Source organism: Rhinolophus ferrumequinum, chromosome 18 (assembly GCF_004115265.2).
Source record: "Rhinolophus ferrumequinum isolate MPI-CBG mRhiFer1 chromosome 18, mRhiFer1_v1.p, whole genome shotgun sequence".
Taxonomy (NCBI): Eukaryota; Metazoa; Chordata; class Mammalia; order Chiroptera; family Rhinolophidae; genus Rhinolophus; species Rhinolophus ferrumequinum.
In genome coordinates, this window is record NC_046301.1 from 40,952,720 (window position 1) to 40,976,750 (window position 24,031).

Below are 24,031 nucleotides of genomic sequence, written 5' to 3' on the forward strand. Positions count from 1 at the left end.
CACAATGAATGTTTGCTGGTTTAAAAAAATGCATGGAACAAAAGGGTCATACATGCCTTTGTGGAATGAAGACTGCTATTTTTACACAGAATAATTTTTAAAACTCACATCCACCTGACATTTAAATAGCAAAAATCATAAATGTTAAACCAAAGTTTGGAAAATGCTTCATTTATTAACATTGGAAATTCCTTTAAGATTGTGTTTACTACCCATGATTTCTTCTCCCACTAGGAAAAAAGTTGCATCCACCAGAGAACAAAATGTTGACCCAGCAACCAGGGAGCTTGCATTATGTGAAGGACAGTTTATTTGGAGATACGGGCCATCTAACTATGGACCAAAACCAAAGGCTTTAGAAGCTCAGAGAAAGAATGCAGACAGAGACCTGGTTCATTTATTGAACCACGATTTTTCTCTTCTGGAAAACCGAAAGAGCAACTACCTCAAATGGATTGTTGTGACAACTAAAGAATGTTTAAGATTTCAAAAGGCAATGTCTGGATTATGCTAAGCCCTCCTTCAATGGTTCCGTGTTTCCTCCTCCCTCCGTTGCTCCTCACTCCTCAACCAAATCAGTGATTTATTAAATGATATGGCTAACACGGTCATGTTTAAGAAACCAGTGATACTGACAGTTTTCATGCTTCTCTCACCCTGAATTATACCCGGCCTCCTATGTGACTCTTTGGCAGGAACATTATAGAATCTAGAAAAGCACTGGTGATATGAAAATTAACTTTCAGAAATGGATGAAATGTGTATGGATTTTCTTTTTCAGGTTTACTCATGATGTAGAACTCAGTGATGCCCAAATGGACAACAGCTTGAAGCTTCAAGTCTATCTTTACACAAGGGTTAGCAGTGTTGCCCAATATAACCACATGCCACGCTGACAACACGGTCTGGTGTTTGATCCGATTCTGTTATTTCCCCAATCTACCGTTAGGACAGTTGACAAATATTTTCAAGAATATTAATTATTGATAAGTCTAATGTTTTGGTTAGCTGTGAATTTCAGGATATAAATTGACACTTCAGAATTATTTCAGGAAAATTAGGAAACCCCAGGTGCTTCGATTCCTATCATAAATAGTTTAGTGAACTTTTAATGGTTCCAAAAGTTAATCTTCCCTCTGAGTCCATAATACATTCCTCTTACTCCCTCTAGGATCTTATTCCATTATTTATCTGCTCCCTTGTAACTTTAGTATTTCCTTTGTACTCTTCCGAGCCTACAAACTTACTCCTGTCTCTGTATCCCAACCTAAGCAAACAACCCTACCATCCTGTCTTTTCAAAATCGTCCCCCTCATTTTCTTCATCTCTGAATTTACTGAGAAAAGCCAACACTTTCTTACTTGCTATTTATTTATTGACCCAATACAATCTTATTTATCCAGGACCCATCTTCTGCTCCTACAGAACGCTCTTGCAAAGATCGGCAGTGATTCAGTTGTCAAGTTCAAAAGCTTCCCTCCTTCACCACTAAATTTGACAGGATTCATTGCCTCCTCTTTTGGGGGGTTCTCCTACCATGTTATTTACATCACTGATCATTTAAGCTTTTCTTCTGTTCAATCTTCAAATGTTAGACTTCACTGCTATTTTAACTCCTTCTTTCCCCGTGGTCAAATCTTTCAATAATGTATAATGTATATGCATGTGTGTGTCAGTGTGTTTCATCTCCACTCCAAAACTTTCTCCTGAGTCTAGCTCTACACAAGAAGTGGTTATGTTCAAACCAGGTTCAACATATTCAAAATGGAAACCATCTTTCTCTCTCTCTACCACTCCTCCTGTCCTCACTTCCTCAGTTAATGGCACCAATACACCACCCCCCGCCCAAAACAAAAGCAAGAACACACATGCCTTCTTACCCCCTAAATCATCTTCCCACATTTTCAGCTTTGTGTCTCATACCTACATATCTACCCTGGCCTACTTTTCCTATCCATAGGGTTATAGCCGAGGACAAGCCCTTCTTCGTTACCTACAGAACTGACTCATCTCCTTGCCTCTGGTACTTTCTTTCACATTTTCATAACTGTCTAAAACTTAACTCTTCAACCATTTCCCTGCTTTAAACAGGCCCCTCAAAGGTATTCCACCAACTAACACAATTAGGTTCAACCCCCGGATGGCCATATACATTTCAATTTGGTTCAACACTAAACTGTATTTTCAGTTTCCTCTCTGCCCACGTTTTCCAGTCACGCTGAACTTCATGTGATTCCTGGAATGTATTTTCACATGTCAGTTCCTGCCATTCCCTTTACAGGCATACCCTTCATTCCGTTTTGCACGGGAACACTTATTCGTCTTTCAGTATGTCACCTCCTCTGTGAATAATGGCCTGACACTATCTGGCAGAACAAATGCTCTGAATACTCCGAAGGCCCCACTGTACTTCATACACCTTCTCCAATAACTAATCATGTTGTGTGATGACTGTCTTCTCAAGAGTACGAAACTCAGGCATGTAGGAGTCTCATTTACTCCTGTCGCGCTTGGCACACCGTCAGGCACGCTTCTATTTGAGGAACTCAACGATGACAAATTCCTGTGTAGACAGATGAGGCCTCGTCTCCTCTAAACTCCCAGGCAACACACGTGACATAAAATGATATACTGACAGAAAAAGTTTTGTGAGAGCTTTAATGGCACAAAATGTTTATAGCTACAAGTTATACATGTATTGTAAACTGTATATAATGATACAAAGTGCTAACTAGATAGATGAAGAATGCATAATCACTTTGGCTCAGTTAATTCCAATAATTTCAACAACTGGTCCACTTAAAAACTCATCAGCCTGGCTAAGTCTTCAATTTTCCTTTTTAGAATAGTAAATATTTTTACTGCAATCAAAGTAACTTGTTGCACTTTTCAACGTGCAAGTTTGTGCAGTGTTGCTCTTGATTCTATTTACAAATATTTTAAGCCAGTTTTCATCCAACATAAGAAAAACGAAACCTGCCTTTTCATTCCCAAATTGTAAACAGGTGTAAAGCTTTTTAAACATTAATCTTAAAATGTCAACTGTTAATTGTTGGATTCTCCTTTCTAATCACATAACCTGTTTCTGTTCAACACAAATCTGATTAGGAGCATAAACATTTATCCCATATGTTAGGGCTATCAATAAATACTGCATGATTTCATTTTATGAGAAGTTCTACTATAATCATGTTAATAGTCCAAAATTTCACAGATATTTTAAGAAAAAGAACAGAACTAAATTTATTTTCAATGTTGAAAAAAATACCATAAATATACCCAAGTTCAATCACACTACTGATAGAGCTGCTGCTGAATTTCAAGAGGGCAATGTATTGCCTGTAAAAAGTTGCTCTTATTTTAAGAATAATTTTACTTTTCCCTCCCATGATACCAATTGTTATAGAAATTGTATACTATAGCAATTTAGTTATTTAGTTCTCTTTGTTTTGTCAGCCTTTCCAATTTTATTCAGGCTTTTCAAAAATAGTGGGTGATCAGATTTACTTTCCTCCCAAAGAAATTCCAATATGAACACTTGAAATAAATAGGTTATAGAAGGCAAATCAAGTGTTACCAGGTTTAATAAGAGAGAAACAAGGTATAATATAAAGATGTCCAAATTATTTAGCATCAAATGCTAGAAAGAAAAGCAACGTAAAATAATTTAGAAAACTATTTTGGGTATATCATCTTTTTCTTAAAGATAGCCAGCTATACTCTTGAAAAAGAACACAGAATTGTTTGTTTAATCTGTATGTTATTTTCCATTATAACACATCAATTTTACAAAACTTGATGTGTGAGAGAAAAGAGTTTCTGCAAATTGGCAAACCTGGTTGTCATAGTGTTTTTATTCAAGTCAACCCGATATACTTTATTTAATGAGTAGATTGTTAGTTTTAAAATTAACAATGGTTTCTAAGTATTCAATAGTAACGTCTATATCATAAACAGTAATTATTTATAGTATATAAAACATATAATAGTATCCTTTAGAGTCATGCTATGTGTTCTGAAATCCAATAAATCTAATTGAAATAATTGGTAATCCTGATGCTTTCTAACAATTTGGTCCTAAAGCTTCACATTTTAGAAACAAACAAACAAACAAAAAGTGTATCATTGAAGGAAGCTGTTGAGCGTTCTGGAATTTAACATAACTGGAGATGGCTACAAAAGAAAATGACCAGTGCCTGCAGAATCACAGGAATCACCTTGGGAAGATTGTACAGTAAACATTAAAAAGGGAGAAATCAGAAGAAAACAAATGGCATCTTTTCAGAACTTTGTCAACTGTTCCCACAAACCAAGTCTGTTTTACAAAGTTGCACAAGTACTTGGAATAACTCTGAAACAATTATTTTCAGAGTTTAAAGGCTTCAGAGTATACGTGATGCTTCCTAAAACAAGAAGCCTGCATTTATACCATAAACTGACCTCTTTCCAAAATCTACTAGAAAAAAAAAAGAAATTAAACAAAACTTTTAAGAAAAGTCATGAAAAATTCACATGCAGCTAGTAAACATAAAAATACCAAACATACACACAAAAAATCCCAAAAGCAATTTCATATATTTCTAGGCCTGAGACGTTCCTTGTCAGAAATAAAGATTCTACACCATAGAAAAGACAACATTACAACATACTAGTATTAAAATCTGCTGATGTATTTTAGTTCTTATTCTATTTCATACCTATCATTTATATAGCCTGCCTCCTACAAATTAAAAGGCGCCATTAGGAGGCTTAGACAAAAAGTGGCTCCAAAGCTGGTTTGAAATAATTTTTTATTGCCCAGGATATTTTTTTTTCTTGTGGCTTGTGTTTTTTTTTCTTGTTTTATTTTTTAGTAACTATAAATTCAAGCTTAAGGAAGCTTGCCTTTGTCTTGAAAAACAAAACGAAACAATGAAGCTTGTATATCATTTGCTAAACTGATCTTGTTTTAAGAGAGATGGGAGTTATCTTGCAAGAGTAAAATTTATACCATGAATGATGCAGGTCTAAGTCTGGTGGTACTAAAAGGAGACAATAGCACTGTTGACAAAATTATTATCTGCTGGTGGCATTTGCGGAAAAGAAGCCCTTGCAAATTTCTAAACAACAGTAAACTCTGTTAGGAAATTCTAAAGTGTCTTACAGACCAGAAAGGGAATGAGGTTATTAGTAAAATGCCTCAACAGAGTTTGAATAAAATACTGGATTTAAGAGTTACTGGAGCTTGGATATGTAAAAATAGGGTTGTAAGTTGAGTCATGCTTACAATGGTCTCAAGTTCAAATAAACTACTGTGACAATACACCACTTCACAGGTCACACGCTTTCCCAGGGGCTTTCTTTCCTTCAGTAGGTGCTGGCAGAAGGTGTGCTCAGTCGTTTTCCAATATAGATGCTGAAAGGAAACAGAGTGGACCATGTTTCATCTGTGTCAACAGTTCTACACCAGCTTGTCCACAGGCTGAACGGTACTTAAAAGCTAGATTTTTTAGTCCTTGTAAAAGGCTCAAGTTATATGTGCACAGTTCTCTAACACCCTAAAAACATTACCGACTTACTTAAAACTAGTCACCAGCCAGCCAAACGGGTTTAATGTGACTATGTTTACTCATGAGGCAGGACTGGCTGCATAGGGGCAGTGATTAGACAAGGAAAGCCAGAGCAGATCCCTCCAAAGAATAGAACAGAGCTAACCTCCTCTGAGCTATTCCTCTGTGGTAGACAAAAAGTTCTGCTTTTGTAGATTGAATGATACTTCAGATATAAAATACAGCAATATGCCAAATTACCAAGCTGCCAGTGCTTTCAAGAGGGCTCTTACTAACAGTTTACCTCTTAAGGATTAAGAGCCTAAATTTACTTTTCCGTGCCAAGCAAGTATTTTATCTTTAAATAACATAAGCAGAAAGGAAGTTGAGGAAAATATGGAATTAGCCCCACCCATCAGTGTAATAAAAGCAAGCAACTTTTTAAAATCCTTTTTTCTACATTCATCTATAACAATAGTTACTTTAAACCAGAAAGAGAAACAGTCTGAGGTTCATGAAAGGAAGAGATACTGCAAGGTACAAAAACCAACCTCTTGAGGACAAATGAACTATTGTGCAGTCGGTACTACAGGGGAATTGAAACTCCTACCCTTGCGCCCACACCAACCACATATAACATTCACACATTCCCTTGCTCCACAAACACCTTCCATTCTGATGTTTGTGATCACTGTCTTCGCCAACACAAAAACACACCAAGCCCCCCAAAAGACAAAAGGGGTGTGTGGGAAAGTCACACACGTTTCCATGTTCGTGACTGTGAACATCTCTCCCGTATACTGAGCTCCTTAAAGGGAAGATAAGGGATGATGTATCTTTTGTATATTATATACGGAAAATGACTCTTTGGACACGCTTAAAGAGAATAACAGATATGTCTTCAAAAAAATTAACAGCTAGTGTTTAACTCCTAAAGTCTTTCAAAAATTTATTTCCTCAACTGTTCAAATCAAGGAAAAAAATTTAAAAGATGCCTGAAAAATTAATGAATTACAGGTAAATGTGGGACCGACTCTAGAACAATAAATGAAAATGCTACAAAGGGAAAAAACAATAAATGAACCAACCAACCTACCAGTTTCACTCAATGACTGTTCAATAAAATGGTGTATTTCCCATCTGGGGAAAAAATGTTCACATCGGTTCTAAATTTACACACTAAAGATTAGTTTACTTTCAAAATTTAGATAATCTTTCATAATTTATATGGAACAACAACAAAACCCAAAAAGAAAAATCAACCAGAGAAGAGCCCACTTAAAAATAATCATTTAGGGGACTAATATGAACAACTTACTCAAATAAGAAAATAACTCTACTATTAAAAATGCTTATCAGTATACCAGTAGTGTATCAACTTTAATTATATACTTAAGCTCATCCTATTTGCACTAAAACATTAAAAGCAAAACAATACAAACTGCTTTCATATAAGAGTATAAAATGAATGGGAAAAACAAACTGTAGGAGTTGACCAGTACTTACCCTAGCCCCAAAGCCAAAACATGAGAAAGGAAGAGAGATGGAATGAACACTTTAAGAAATTCTGCAGAGAAAATACCCCCTTTCTTCATGGCTCCACTTTTCCTCATGCTTAAAGAAACGGAACGTTTAGGGTGTCTGAAGTGGAACTCCCTGGGGGAAGAAATTCAGAAGGAGGTGTCAGAAAGGTATTTACTTAAAATATCTTGGAAATTAGCAGGTCCATTACATATACATCCACTGTGTCCACCAAAAAAAACACACGCGAGAACTTACTTAGGTGGAATGTTTTCAGGCCTACTGGACCAGTCGGACACCCAGTCTACACTTTTCTTCAAAGCATCAATTTCTTTCTCTCCTTCTACAACTTCTTCTTCTGACTGTAAAAAAGAATTCAAACTCTAAAAAAGAAAAAAAGACCAGTTCTTCCTACTACAAAAGATAAATCTAAACAGAAAATATACCAAAATCATAGGCTGTCCATCAGTAATTTTTATGTAAGAAACATGCTGTTTTTCTAAAAAAAAGGCTGACAAAATAAGCTAAGATCAGAGTATCTAAAATCTTAAAAATAATTTGTTTCACTGTTGTTATATCTAAGCATAGAATATGAACCTGAAACTTCAGTTACATTCTCGTGGAAAAAAATAAGAAAACCTGACAAAAGTGTGTTTTGGATATAATACTAACTAAAGTGTGGAAAATGTTGATAACTGTTGAATCTGAATGAGGCTTATATGGAGGTCATCGTAATACCCTTTTTACTTTTGTATTCATTTAAAACTTTCCCCAGTTAAAAATAAAAGAAAACATATCAAAAAGTATATGCGAACAAATATAAAGTGAAGAGAATAAAAGTAACTGGGAGACATAATGATGAAATAATAATAGTATTTATTAAGCATGTATCAAGAGACAAGCATGATTCTAAGCCCTTTACATGCATTGACTTTTACCTTGCAACAACCCTACAAAAATAGGAACTGTTAATACTCTATTTTATAGAAGAGAAAACTGAGATATAAAGTAAGTAATTGCCTACGGTTCCATAAGTAGCAGGGCCAGTATTCAAATTGTCTTTAGAACCCTCACTCTTAAGCATTAGATTTTATTCCTTGGAAGGAGATTACACTTTTTAGACAAATCACTATCCAAACATCTCCCAAGGTTTATTCCAAACCACTTATAAAATAAGTTATTTTATACTGAGTCAGAATTTGACATCTTGCATCAAATAAATGAAAAAAAAATTCAGTTTTCTTACTAATGATAACCTAGCTTCAGGCCAAAAACAATCAAAATTTCCACAGCTTCTCTTTCCATAGAAGGCACAGGAATGAGACATTCCTAAAAATGACACAGCATTATTTATCAGTTTTAAGGAATGTGATGCTATGACCTCAAACCAAAGCTAAGAATTGTTTTGATTTGTTATTTTGTTTGAATAGGATTCAGCCTTTGGCCAATGCTTCCATTCTTTTCAGCAGGTAGTTATGAAATGCGGAGCTTGACATACCCCTGTAATTCCTTTCTTTTTTTTTTTTTTTTTAATTCCTTTCTTGACAGGTCTAATTCTCTGTGGACAGGCTGTCTGGGGAAGGTAGCTTCAGATGGTCCCTTTTACTATCAAACCGAAAGTAAAATCCCTGTGGATTTTTAGACTCTGTAGTATCATTCTTACTTAGTTCTGGGGACTTGGCAAATTCTATTCAATGATACAATGTAGCCTTTAGGATTAAGTTTTTTCCACTGAGTATTGAGATTACTCAGAATCATGAGTTAGCTTTTTAGAGTTAATCTGCAAACATCCTAAATCAAAAACAATGTTACAATGTACTTATAGATCAATTCATGCACACATAGTATCTGACTAGATTCAACAACACCCTGCAGGTCTCTTCTATTTAGTTTCCACCTTTGGTCTCACTTCTCTAAAACTGTTCCAAGTTTTAGATGTAAATTTGTGAACAAGTTAGTATTTCATACGTTCTGAGAGAATGAAAATGTAGAACAATTTTTATGTTCTAAATTTTTTTTTAAGATGATGTAATTTTCTCTCAGTTGAGTGAAGCAAAGTTAATTTTGGAGTATTATTTAAAAAAAAAAAAAATCCCCGATCAGTTTAGCCTGCGAGCCTTAGGAATCAGGGTCAGAAGCTAGCCAGCTCTCTTCATTCACGACTGCCCTGTGCTTCCTTTTATTAATCTCAAATTTGCCAGTTTCAGGTTTTCAATTTCTTTCCAATTCTTGGGATTCCAGAGCATGGTAAATCTAACTAAACAAGAGTTATGCTTTCAACCGAATCAATAACCCTCTCTCTATACCTACGTCTATGCAGAGAGAAGATTCTGATCGATCATTCTTAGCCTGTTCTCTAATCTCTTACATTTCCCTTCTCTGGCCCACCTCAAGTTCTTTAGGTCTCTAAACATGGATAGGAAACTGCATAGTGGTCTGTGTTCAGATAATCCACAGTTTTACAAGAGGGGTGAGGGAGGACAATTTCAGTTTCTATCATCATCCAATGATAGCCAACATTGTGCTGGCCTCTTTGGTCCCAGAAACACATGCAAAAATGCCTTCAAGAGATAATCTACAGTCTATTTTCTGCTACAAAACTGAGACTCCTGAGGACGATCATTCTAAAAGTATAGTTTAAATGATATTTTTCCTAAATGCGTCACACCTTAGGCTTCTTCATACTGCAACGTAACTCACCAGACTAGATGTTTTAGTTCATTCTCACAACCTTATGAGCTCTCCTGAAATCGATCCCATTCATTGACTTACTTTAGCAGAAGGAACAGGGGCCACAGGTTCAGACACCCCTGGTTTCAATCCTGGCTCTATCACTTACTTGCTTTGCAATCTTAGATAAGTAACTTAATTAAGTCAAAGCAGTACCTTTCCCATTTGTTCATGGGGATAATATCACCTCTTTCACTGGACTGAGAACATTAAAAGTGAGAAAAACTTAAAATTCATCCTCCCAAACCCTAAAATGACTAATTTTTAAATTACCATTTTTTCAATTAAAAAAGTAATTTAAAAGGCTTTTTGAAAGTTTAAATAAACTTATACCTACTGATTTCTTCCTCACTAAAAGACTTACCCTAAAAGATATAATTTTTCTTTATAGTAGTTAAGACTGCTTTTCCAAAAATGTAACCTTATTTAAACTGACTGATCTGATGGTTAATCGCTTACCCAAGGCTTGATGATACCCAATGTTCTTTTAGGTTCTTGTGTCCGAATAGGGATCATACTAGCAATTCTATCATAATCTGACAAAGAGGCCAAAAGCCTTACATTTTTAACTCCAGAAGTCCACTTAAAATTCAGCTATCAGTTAAGCCTAATTGTATACCTGCCACTCCATGAGCCAGGCAGGACAGCACTAATCAAAAGTATCCCTTTAAGTTTTTAGGTAGATTATTAAGGGGAAAAGTAAATAATCAGGAAACACTTGGTTTAAATAAACAGATTTTTTTACTGCAAGAGGTGTCAGAGCTTTTAATATGCTAGTATGCGCTGTGACTAAAGAAGGGGGAAAATGAGGGAGGCCAGGGGCTGCATTACTTTCCACTTATTTGACTTCAGAACTATTTTCTGGAGCTTCCCCACTGAGCAAATGTTCCTTGAAACATATTGTGGAAAATGCTGATCTAGATTTTCAACTAGTGTGTACAAAAGATAATATGGACTGGGGATATCTTCCTCAGGAAAGACTAGAGCAAAGAATTCTTTCCATTTCTCTATCTCGGGATTCCTTAGTACACCTTTTGCCATGAAAACTTTATATACTTTCTTCTTCATGTTAGAGTTTACTGAGCATGGCAAAACTGATGTACAAAAGCCAACAATTCAACAACTCCAGTCAGACACCTTATCTTCCTACATGAGAGCCTTGATACTCTAAGCTTCTCGACAGTATAAAATTCATCATAAAATAAATTTGTATTCAATCCCATAGATTTTTCTAGGTTTCAGAGAACAGCACAAACAGAGAATAGTCAAAGTAGGGAGAAATCGTGCAGCCTTCTGAAACAGAAAGAACACTGGGTGGACCCAAGACAACATGCAAAGTATTTCCAGTGCAAAGCGTTCAGAACATTGTTCAGTGAGAACCCCACAAAACAAAGGTTTTGTTAGAATTCATTTAAATATTCACACAACATACATTCTTCAAGCACCTTAACACAGAAGAGAAACACAATGGTTCCGGTCCTCAAGAATTTGCACTCTGATACTTTTAGATTTTAGATGACCTGATACCTCAATAAAGTTAAGAGCTGGCCAGAATCATTAACAATTATTTACTCATCATAAATTTTATCATGTAAATCTTTGTAAGCTTTCAATACTATATCCATTTACATTTCCAACAGCGTCAGCTCCTAGTGGACTATATTTATCTTCTTTAACTTAAGGAACCCGCATAATTTAAACAAATTTTATCTTAGCTGTTGGAATTCATCTCAAAAGTCACTGCTTTCATTGCGGACACAGAAAAGGGTTTCACACCTGGTTCTACAACAATCTTCCTTTTCATTTATTTTGTGACCTTAAATAAGCCATATAAGTCTCAGTTTCCTATTTATAAACTCAAGACACTAGCCTGGAATACTGGAATGATACATCACAGATAAGAATTTTCCATTCTTTTAGGGTGATAGGTCCCCAAATTCTCAGTTGTAAAGGGGTACAAAATAACTACGGCATTCTAATTAAGTTATAAAACCAGAACTTAATAACTTAAAGCAGCTTCAAACTATTTTTAAGTCTTCTTATTCTTTAATATATTTTAGCAAAATATATTTATATAAAGTTTTGCATTTTCCCTTATTATTTATTGAAAATCAGAAAAATAAATCAACAAACACACACCTGAGAGCTATGGTCCCTGCTGGTGTGCATTTCCACATCAAACATAATTTGTCCATCTTCTTGTGGGGAAGGGCTAAAAGAGAAGGAATTTAGCCATTAGTTTGAATTTTCCTTGTGTCAAATAAATTAGCCTTTACAGGAAATTAGAAAATTAAAAGTTACAGTCATACGGCTTTGAAAAAGCAGCAAATCAGAAAGTGTATCATTTTTCCACATGCAAGAAAAAGTGAAACTGAACACTCTTACTCCCAAAATGTTCTGGAATTTTTCAGTGGTGAAAAATTCCTTCACAATGATAATTTTACAAAGGAAATGTTACCTAAAGACACAAGACTGTCATATTGTCTTTTTTTTAACTAATTCTTTCAATAAAGATAAAACAATCTTCAAATTCAGAAACCCAATTTGGGGTTCTCTGTCTCAAAGTTTTTTGATCATTAAATAATTCATCACCAGCAGCTCTCGAAGGGTGAAAGCAGTTTTCAAAGACTCATTCACAGGGTCTTCTAGGTTAAAATTGTTTTCATAATACTATTAGGATTCATTTGCCTTTTTCATTCTCATTCTCTCATGAGTGTACACTGAAATTTTCCAGGGGCTCCATGCGTGATATTACAACAGACTGAATGCAAAAGCAGATGAGAACCCACCGATTTTCTATTAAGCCAGACATTAGAGATTTGCAAAAATGTAAAATAATGCCACTAGTCTTACTAATTTGAGGGGGTTGTGGAAAATCATTATTTTTCATTTTTAAAAAGTTACTTATGCTAAAATATAACTGATTATTATTGAATAAATGAATACACATTTTACAATTTTCTCAGCTTTAGTTTCTAATAATGGTAAATACCAAAATATATAACCCCATAAACATAAGATCTTTGGGGTCCCTAATAATTTGTAGGAGTATAAAGGAGCACAGAGACCAAAGAGTTTGAGAACCACTATTCTACTTATTTCAGAAATATTTGCTCTGAGATATTTCAGAGTGAATTAGATAAGATTATACATACGAACATATAACCTTTAATGAAAAATACAAGATATAGTTCCAGAACTACAAAAATTTTACAGATACATTTTTAGATAAAAACACACGATCATGAACTGCACTTGATATTATACAATAGAGGAATACAATGTGCTAAGTTCTATTCTTAGCTTTATCAATGATTCCTTGTGTAACCACAGCAAGTTTCTAGGTTGCTCACTACACACCCCACCCCCCAGAATCTAAATTCAAGTAGGGATGAAAAATGCTCCAAGCTTAACTTGCTTAAAGGAATAGATTTGAATTATTAAAGTTATCAAGAACATGAGTACAGTGGTAATATATAGAGATGTTGGTGAAACTGACTCAAAAATAAGTTAGGACTCAAAAATAAGTAAGATCACCAGAAAAGTATCAGATTGATTCAGCCTAGGAGTTCCAGACTATTATAATTGACACAGGAGAGTCTTAAATGAGGACAGGAAAAGAGAAAAGCTGGTTCTATATCAAACATGTAAACGTATTTAGAAAATGTTTATCCTGAACTAGAAATCTCAGGCTATAGCACGGGAACCAAGTAGATCAAGGCACTCTCGCTGTCCTCAGTTTATGGTCATTATGCTCAGAACCCTGTTGGGTTCACAGCCAGAGATCAAGGTAAGGGCCAGCTTTAACAGCCATGACCAGGTCAAGGCAGCAGCTCGATGATGTCAAGAATCCGACAGAAACACTGATCTACTTCTACACTTTTCCTTCCCACTGGTACCCATATCACTCGGAAAACACTAAACGTTTCCCTGGTAGCTGTTTACTACTCCTAACAATTTGGAATGTAGTAGAGCTTCCACCCTGGCTTGTGTTAGGATCGGCTGGGGAGCTTTTAAAATATTCTCATGTTTCTACCCCACCCCTGACAACAGAAAGAGAATCTCCAGTGATGGTGTCTGTGCACTGTATTTTTCAAAGCTCCCTGGGTAAATCTAGGAAGTTGAAAACTCCTACAACAGGGTGGAACACAAAGCAAAACACAAAGAGTTATCTGCTAATGACCACCATAGTGACAAAAATATATCGGTGGAACCATTTTTAAATTGAAAGTACACATAAATTAGCTTTGGGACTAATATCCAACAATTCTACAACTTTTCCACCTACAAGAAACACCCCTCAACAACTTCAAACATAGAGATGCATGGCAATTCAAACGGCATGAATTCGGAAGACACTTTTAAATGTTCACGTGTGCTGCATCCCCGGAGAGTACTAGAGCTAGATAAGAGTTCTAGGCCTCCTCTGAAACATGACCCGTAACCCAGAGCCTCAAGATACACAGGCCAAGCGATAAGAAAGTGTTCAAAAGCATTTGCCATACCTCACTTCACATCTTTAGAAACACAACGTACAGACAATCACGGGAAGGTGAATTCATATTGAACCACAAGGATAATTGCAACCATAAATGAAACAAGATAACCTGAAAGGCAAGCTGGTGACTTTCTCTCTGCTCCATGAGAGCACCAAGTAAACAACAAGTTAAGGGACACACTGGCACCAATGATTAATGGTCATGTAAACTTGGATGTACAGGAAAAGCTTTCTCAACAGGCCCTCAATGAACAGAAAACTTCAGAGGCCCACTGATGCATTGGTATTTTATTTTGTGCACTTTTATTTTGTCCGCTTCACTTTATTATTGCACGTCACAGATGTTGCATTTTTTACAAATTGAAGGCAAGAGACCCTCCACCAGCAAAAAGATTACAACGCACTTTAGTTTTTGTTTTTCTGTGGTGATCTGGAACCAAACCCACAATATCTCTGAGGTCTGCCTGTGTATTAATATAAACTTCATTCTGAAAGACAGACTAACGCTGTAGCTACTGGAATCAATGGCAAGCTGCTCAGAAAAGGGCCATCTGTTCTGCTTCTGCTTATGTTAGAGCTACCCCAGGCTTTTAAGAAGCACAGGGAAAAGTCAGAGAGGAGATGGGGTGGTGGGGGTGCACAGAGCAGGCAAACCAGTCCTCTGCTGCCTTGGGAACGTGCCTGGGTCATAAGACATACAGGCACTTCAAACACAATTTAACTCTGTTTCTCCTTTTATATTTTTTCTGATAAGCAATAATATGTGCCATATACACAATTTTTACAAAACACAAAAATACTTAGAAGAAAAACCTGTAATTCTACCCCCTAATCACTGTCTACATTTTTAAATGTTTCCTTCATCTTTTTCATGTGCATTTGCATTTTCTACAGGGCAGATATCAGTTAACTCTTAATTAACCAGAAGATCATCCAGCACCCCAGCATACTACCAGTATGGCTGCCACTGGTCTAAGCATTGTTCAATATACCACTGTCATTTAATAGCTGGACCCTCTAAAAAAAAGAGACACTTCACTTATACTGAAAAATAAACATAGCTCGGTTTCATTACACTCATACCTATCTCTATATTCTTATTCTTTCACCATAAGCAGCCCTTAATCAGTGGAATTAGTTTTCTTAACTCAAATATACCAAAATGAGGTCTGAAATAAAACTTGCTCTAAGAAAACAGAATGACCTTCAAAATGAACTATCTTTACAGACCTTGGTTGGTGTTTCCGTGTAAATACTGCTGTAACTTGAATCAATTTGCAGTTCCTATGACACAAACATTTACTGAGTGTCTACTACATGCCAGCCCCGTTACTGTGAGAGTACAAAGGAGATGAAACATGACCCCTGCCTTTTAAAGCCTCACCATCTAGAAGGGAGGACAGAGATACACAGAGATAACCGTAGTCTAGGAGAATGTGATCTGTGAAACAGAGGCACAAAGGAAAATGGAAGAAAGTCAGATTAATTCTGTACATAAACATTTATGGGGCTGGCCTGGTGGCTCAGGCGGTTAGAGCTCCATGCTCCTAACTCCGAAGGCTGCCGGTTCGATTCCCACATGGGCCAGTGGGCTCTCAACCACAAGGTTGCCAGTTCAATTCCTCGAGTCCCGCAAGGGATGGTGGGCTCTGCCCCCTGCAACTAAGATTGAACAGGGCACCTTGAACTGAGCTGCCGCTGAGCTCCTGGATGGCTCAGTTGGTTGGAGCGTGTCCTCTCAACCACAAGGTTGCCGGTTCAACTCCCACAAGGGATGGTGGGCTGTGCCCCCTGCAACTAGAAAACGGCAACTGGACCTGGAGCTGAGCTGAGCCCTCCACAACTAAGACGGAAAGGACAACAACTTGACTTGGAAAAAAGGCCTGGAAATACACACTGTTCCCCAATAAAGTCCTGTACCCCTTCCCCAATAAAATCTTTAAAAAAAAAAAAGAAAAAACATTTATGCCATTGACTTTTAAACTGATAAACATCTAAAAATGATACAATCTGGTAAGGACATTGATTTAATCTGGGGGAAAACAAAGGGCACTCAAGTACTTGTCAGTCAGCTGTCTGATTTAAATACACATGCTGCACTAAATCAAGAATCCTATTTTGATTAAATGAAGATGTAAGCATTTATTTTTTCTAACGGGAGTTCCCCTTGTAACCCATCTGTTTCCTGAATTCTACCAAAATGCGGCTCTTACTTACCTGTCACAGTGAGAGCTGCCTCTTGAACTACTCTGTCCTGATTCATGTTGTGCATCCAAGAGAATCTTCTCCATGTCTCCATTGTGGATGGAGGATGAGGAAGGGACGTGTTCCAGCCCCCCGTTTTTCCCGTTGCCATTATCATTGCCATTGGTGCTGTTCATGGGTAGCTCCACCCAGGAACCTGTTGGACAAGTCAGATAACTTACGTTAACCACAGCAGAACTGCAGTCTGTCATGTGCACACAGATGTGAATATGGGGAATTCAGATAAGTCTGACTCACCTAAACCAAATGCAGAAAGAATTCTGAAGAAAATAAGCAAAGAGCAATAAACATCTAAAAATCTATATAGTTCTGTCCCTGATGTAGCTCACATAAGCAACCAATTTAGAAGCTGGGACTCTAAAACTAGTATCTTAGAAAATGTATCTTTCAGTCAATTTTCTCTCTGGTTAAAGCTTAGTTTATATACAATAAACACTTCAGTAAAAGCTTTTAGGTCACTTTTTAAAAAATAAATCGCTATTTTATTTTTAGACAGGCTACTTACCTTCAATATTCTAGTTATATATGATTTTTTCATAGTCTACCCCAGCCATTTAGTTGTATCCTCTCCACAAATGAAATAAACATACGACTTAAAAACTTCATAAAAGTCATCTAAATAAATTAACAACTAAGTCATACTTAGCACAAACAACTGAGAAGCTCCTAGAGAGGGAACTTAAATACAATCAAAAAAATTTCAATTTGTGTACAAATCTGGAGCATAAAATTAACGCAGCCGGCTCTCAACTAAATCAGGTTGCTAAAAATTCTGAAAAAAGTTTTACCTCTATCCCACGAATTAGTTTCTTCCTTTTCTTTATACCTCACTCTTTCTCTACGCATTAAACATACCTTGTGAACTTGTCTTTTCTCTCTTCTCTCCCACGAGTTCCTACTTTCTAGGGTTTTCATTAAGCCTCATTAGTTTTGCGGGGCAGAAATGGCTGAGGATCTGCTACAGGCAACACTTAAGTTTTCTCAGGGGAACAAAGGGAGTGGAGCCACAGGAAAGGGGCGTGGCTCTGGTAATTTGGCTAGGTCTTGAAAATATTTATTGGTTCAATGAGTTTGCTGAACACATTCAGGTAGCTAATGTGTTGGTGGATAGAGGGTGAGAAGGGACATGTTGGCAGCCAATAAGCCAACCTTACAACAAAAAGAGACAGTAGTGTATGTTTTTTCTCATAATTTCCATTCTTTACAATAAAATTTGTTTTAGAAAGTACAGTCAAGCGGGTTGGTGGGGCCATTCCTCTAAACTCCCAGCAGAAGCATTAGAGAGAGTTTTGTGGCTGAACAGTCTTCTACCAGTAAATCAGAATAATCATGAAAACAGGTTCGAAACCCAAAGGCACTCTAAATGAGGTGATGACTATTCCAGATCCAGAAGTGAACTCAGCATCATCAGAAGGAAAAGCTCAAAGGCAAACCTGGTTGGAAATCTGACTCCACCCCTTACTATCTATCTGACTTTCTGACCCTGAGTTTCCTCATTTGTAAAACAGATTACATAGTACCTACCTTCCAGGGCTGCTATAAAGATTAAATATAGGAACATAGGTAAAGGACCTAGTAAACAGTAGATGCTGTTATATACTACTTAAAAGAGTTTTTATTTGTAAAGCACTTAAAACAGTGTTTGCTAAATAAAAATGAAGTTACCCTTTCCTTCCTTTCCCTCTAAGGCCGTCCCGGGGTTGTCACAATCCCTTAATCAGCACCGATTCTTTGGGACGATACTGTCAAAAAACAGTTGTATGACATCTCCGTGTTCTCGTTCTATATACACACAAAAATGGACACAGACTAGATAGAACTCAACATGGATCAACAAACTTAACTAACAAAGCTAAGACAGACCTAACACTGAACGTAATTTTACTAAATATTTGCAGTGCCTCTGGCGTGTATAAAACATATGCCAAACGCAGTCCTAAATTTAGGGCTCTGCAAAATATTTTAACTAGAAAGAGAGAGACACAGAAAGACAGCGGTATATGATAAACTTTTTTTCTACTGTTTCTAGAATTTTCAAACTTACTTTAAACCAATGGGACCTGTTCTTCTTGTACAAAAGCCCAATGTGTAAAATAAACAAAAACAAATAAAAAGCCTGCTTCTGCTCTGGCAGAAGCAGGACTGCATAAGCTATCAGGAGTTCTGGAGAGGTCTCTGTGGAAGCAAATCTTCCTCAAAATAAAATTAATGTTCACTTGTAGCTGACCAAAGAGAAAAAGGGGTGTAACAATAGCAGGTTTTCTAGACCTTACTTTTTTGAAGGATTTCTAAACCATTTCTACTTCCTGCAAAAAATATGTAAGGAATCATAACCTAGGAACTTGAGGAGACATACCTAGAAAAGCTTAGTGAAGTGATTTCTGCAATGGCCCTAACCCTCAGCCTAACTGAAGGCATTTCTACTTTAGGCAGACAATATTGTTTGTGCATATATTACTAGTATAGTGGTTAAGTGCACAGACGGAAGCCAGACTCCCATCCTATCACTTATACCTGTTACACCCTAGATCTCTCAGTTTTCTAATCTGTAAAGTAAGAATAATAACTGTATCTACTTCATAGTTAGGAGGATGAAATGAATAAAGCACATAAAAAAAATACAAAAGGTGCCTAGTACATGGTAAGTGCTATGTGTTAGCTAATGTTATAATTATACTCCTTTAAAAAAAATTATTTACAAAAATGTGTTCCTTGAAAATGCCAACATCAGTACATAAAGTAGAAATTAATACTTCTCCCAATCTCACATTCCTATACCAAAGGAAACCACTTTTAAAACTTTTACATGTAAACTTCTAGAGCTTTTACAAAAACATGGAATCATACTGTATATATCTTTCGGTAAGTAGCATTCCTTACCTAACAACTTGCAGATGTCTTTCAACATCAATATATATTGCCTTACTTCATTCTTTTAAACATTGCTTTGCTTCTCATCATAAAGCTATACCATACTTTAACCATTCTCCAAATGGCAATGGTTAACCATTAACGAAATTACTGTTTCTAATGTTATTAAAATCAAGGCTTCAGTGGAGGGTAACTTGGCAATATGTATTAGGAGCCTTAAAAAGGTAGATTTCCTTTAACTTAATAATTCTCTTCCAGAAATATCATCTATGGAAAAACAGTACTGCAGAGAAAATTATGTACACAGATATTCATTAAGAGGCTCCATATCAGCTTTATCTTTTGAGAAAAATGGGGGGGAAAGCAAACTTATCTTTCTCAATAGATGAACTACATGTGCCTTTTTTCCATCACCTAGTTTACTCCCTATTCACAGCCTCAGAATTTTTTAATGTTCTAATTCTACCAATCCTAAGTCCCTTCTTACTTGGAAAGGAAACATGGTCAGATATGATTGTGCTGTCCAAGCAATACAAAGTAGAAAACAATCTCAGAGTGAATTCTCTTTCTACCAATCAAGCTTTAAAATTAAAAAAAAAAAAAAAAAACATGCAGGCTCTATTATATTCAAAGCCTCCTTACAAACTGAAAACTGTTCTGTCATGCCGGATGGTACATATACACAGCACATGAGATATTTTCTAATACAAGTTTCTGAGACTCACTAAGAGATTCAGAGACCCATCCTTCCACTTTCTCCAACATAGTAGTACATGGCGAAGGTTGGTCCAGTGATTGTCATTATATTCATGACTATTGTTGTACACACTCTTCATAGTTTTATGGTCACCAGTTCAATCCTCTTTCAAGAAGGGGTGTGGGAAAGTTAGGGGTGGGGAGGGAGAGGGAAAGAAAAAGAGTACTAGTTCTCATTTTCCACAAGATGACAAGGCCCCACGTGTCACTCTAACCCTAACCGGGGTGACACATTTCATTATGTCTTATCTTCTTTCCCCAAAGCCTTTATTTATTTCAAATACCTAATGCTGGAATCCAGAACAGAAATAGTCACTGACATTCCTATTTAAAAAAAAAAAAAAAAAAGAATTGGTCTTTTTGCACAAGCAGGTACTCAAGACACCAGTTACTTATGTGTTAAAAATAGTATTATAAACAGTGAAGTTTCATGTGTCATAGCCTTAAAAGCCTTCCTGTCATACTGGGGGAGCAAGAACGTCATGGTAGATGTTTAAAAAGGAGAAAAAAGGCTGTGCTTCCCATGTTAAACAACAAGAGTTATACTGCTACCTTGATTTTCCTATTACCTTCTGATTTTTACGACCTATATGTCCTACACAAATATTCTTAAGTAACTTAATAGTTTTCTTAAGAGTAAAACTAACAATAGTTTTCTTAAAAGTAAAACTAGAAAATAACCTTTTAGCTTTGGAAATAATTCAGATCTGTGTGTTTACTAATTTGTAATCAAAGTGAATAGTTCCCCTACGATGGTAAACAAAAAAAGTCAGAGAAAGATTTCATTATTCCAAATATTTCAATAATTTGTTATTAACACTCTGCTTTGACCCTTGAACTAAAGATAAAATCCCAAGGCAGAGATAATCTCTACAATGAGTTCATCTCCTGTTTTTCACAGTTTTGCAAAAAGAAAAAGAACTTCAACTTATCAGCAATTTGGGTAGCACATGTTAGATGCCTGAATAAGCTGTTCTGCCCAAAAATCACTTGAAGGAATCAATAAGGCTTCTTGTTTTGTTCAGTTCAGTGTTGTATAATGAGCTAAAAAAAACAAAAAACAAAAAAAACAAACACAGTAAAAAGCAAGAGGGGAGTAATTAAATATGGCACTATCTAAAAGCTTTTCAGTAACTTAAAAGGTCACCCTACCCCAAATAAAATACTTTCTATCTAGCAGATTTCCCAAAGCAACATTTTGATATCACACACATGCTGAGTGTTCTTCCACTTCCGAAGAGCTAACATAAACGTAGCAGCAACTGCTTGGCCAAGAACATCACATACCTCACGGGTCTGTCAGACATGGAGATTAAACAATCACGTATAGCTCAACCCCATTGTTTTTTTTTTTGTTAAATGGTGAAAGGAAATTACAATTCCTTTGCTTTCTGTGAAATCATGTACACATATTAACCAAACAGCTAACTTATAAGTATCACAGGAACACAATGAGTACAATTAAAGAGACAGTGTACTAAAAAGAGATAGGCAGGTGACCTCTGTACATTACACTAGGTGGAGTAACATTCTGAGAGAATAAGAACCACACAATTGGGCCAACCTGGTGGCTCAGGTGGTTGGAGCACCGTGCTCCTAAAGCCGAGGTCACCGGTTCGATTCCCACATGAGCCAGTGAGCTGCGCCCTCTACAGCTAAGATTGTGAACAACAGCTCTCCCTGGAGCTGGGCTGCTGCGTGCTGCCAGGAGCGGCCGGCAGCCAGCCCAGCATGAGTGGCCGGCAGCCAGCGAGAGCTGCCGTGAGTGGCTGCTGTGAGTGGCCCAGCTGCCGCGAGCGGCGCACCGATGACCGGCAACCTACTGACTCAGCTGGGGGCAGCACAAGGCTCATCAGACCAGCATGGGCCAGGGAGCTGTGTCCTATACAACCAGACTGAGAAACAACACAACCAGACTGAGAAACAATGGCTTGAACCCGAGTGGGGGGGTGCGAAAGAAGGGGGAAAAAAAAAAAAAGAAACACGAGCTCAGGGGATTCTGGTCCACCGAAAAGAAATGTCCTGAAAGGAGCACTAGATTGGGTGAAAATAAAAACCTCAGCTCTATCCTAGAGGACTGTGAACTTGGACAATACACTTTACTCCAGACCTGTTTCTTTACCGGTCAATAAAAGGGGACAGTTATCTCTAAAGTCTCTTCAATAAAAGGGGACAGTTATTTCTCAAGTCTCTTCCTGGTCTAAAAATCCCTTATTAAGCAACATGAAAACAATGGTAAATAATTCATAAATGCATATATGTGAAGCAAGTACATTTACAGACACATAAATTAATCCTAATTTACTGTGGGAAGTTATAATATTCAGTATTACATTCTAGAACGTAAGACACTTAAAAGTTTTAATAAGTCAACATTTAAGGAATTTATCCATGAAAGGATGGAGGAGTGGCAATAAGCAATGAAAACATCTTAAAACACTCAAATTCTATCTGCATCTTGCAAGGACAGGAACGCTCTTCCCTAAAACAATTTTGAGGCCATACTGGAATACCTCCCTCTTATGAAAGATACTGCAATGCCTTTAGATGTCATTTAAGCACCCAAATGATTTTAAACAATTTCACGTGGCCATATGCTAAATGTCCCAACCACCTCTTTCATGAGAGGAATTACTGAAAGATTAAGCAAAAACCTTTCAAGACTATGAGCTTTAAGGACACCTGGGAATAACCTTAGGACAAGATGTCTGAGTACCAGAATGTTATGAAAAGCAACTGTAGTTGGTCGTAATTCAACACTGCCATTAACTTTCAACCGCCCTTGTGTATGAATCTGTTTTTAATCCCGTTTCTGAAAATTCATTGCCCCACACTCAGTGATTTGTGCAATCTTGGATGGTTCAAGAGGCTGTTTGTTCATAAAGAGGTTTACAGGGCACACAGCCCCATCGTTAAAAAAAAACACACTTAAGCAACTCTGAAATATCTAAAAAAAAAAAAAAAAAAGTAGCATAGCTTCCTCACACCTTGCCACCCCTACGTGATACAAGTAACCACTAAATTACCAAATGATTTTCCTGACCACCCTGTGGTAACAAAGAAAGGCAACCAGAGGGCTCACGTTCCGAGCCGGGCAGACAGGCCGACCCAGCGAGCGAAGTGGGGTCAGCCCGGCCAGGCCAAGCCCTGCCGCACACCTGACCTCCCGCCTGTCACTCGGCCGCCCCCTCCCCTGGGCCGGCGGCCCGCGTCCATCCCCCGGCGTCCCCGCCGCACGTCCCCATCCCTGCCCACGTCCCCTCCGCGGCCCGCTCCGCCCACCCTCCTTCCCCGCGCTCCAAGGCCCGCCCCTCCACGCCCCGATTGGCTCCTCTCAGGGGCCCACCACAGGTAGGATCGGCTCTTCCTGCCTCTCTTCCCACCCACCTGCCCTCCACAGCAGCGAACCCAAGCAACCCCCTACCCAAGACCCCAGGAGGGAAGGGGAGACCGGTCCAGAGGAAGGCAAGAGCACCTCCTTCTGACAGGTGAAGGGAGCTGTCAGTCACCCGCACATCCTTGGCCTGGACCAATGGGCTACCTTCTCCTCCCGCCCCCCCTCCCCCTCCCCACCCTCGCTGGAGCTGGTGGCGGTGGCTGGAGCAGCTCCTCCTCCCCCATCTCCTTCACCCAGCCCGCCCGCCTAGCACTCACTGTTGAGGCCGGCTGGCGGTGGCAAAGGCTGTTCGCCTTCCTCGCAGTTGTTATTGTTGTTGTGCAGGGGCGGCGGCTGTTCTACTAAATGAGACGACATTGTCGGGAGCCTGGAAGAGCTGTGGCCGCAGCTGGACCGTCTCCGGTTCTCCGGCAGCAACACAACAAGCCGAGTCCCCCGCCCCCTTTTCTGCGCCTGCGCAGTCCC

At 37.8% G+C, this 24,031-nt stretch overlaps 1 protein-coding gene across 6 annotated transcripts; it reads right to left on the minus strand.

Moving 5' to 3' along the window:
• Positions 1-2,641: 2,641 nt before the first annotated feature.
• BNIP3L (BCL2 interacting protein 3 like) lies at positions 2,642-24,031 on the minus strand. 6 transcript variants are annotated; one of them, XM_033134784.1, is made up of 6 exons: positions 23,824-24,031; positions 16,495-16,678; positions 11,919-11,991; positions 7,308-7,432; positions 7,035-7,184; positions 2,642-5,395 (listed from the first exon to the last, which is right to left on the minus strand). In XM_033134784.1, the coding sequence occupies exons 1-6, from the start codon at positions 23,921-23,923 to the stop codon at positions 5,347-5,349; spliced, it is 681 nt and encodes a 226-aa protein (XP_032990675.1). In that variant the 5' UTR covers positions 23,924-24,031; the 3' UTR covers positions 2,642-5,346. The 6 variants fall into 6 exon arrangements, with proteins under 6 accessions (XP_032990675.1, XP_032990676.1, XP_032990678.1 ...); XM_033134785.1 differs by having other exon boundaries at positions 7,308-7,411; positions 23,824-24,029; XM_033134787.1 differs by lacking the exon at positions 23,824-24,031 and adding an exon at positions 17,398-17,528 and having other exon boundaries at positions 7,308-7,411.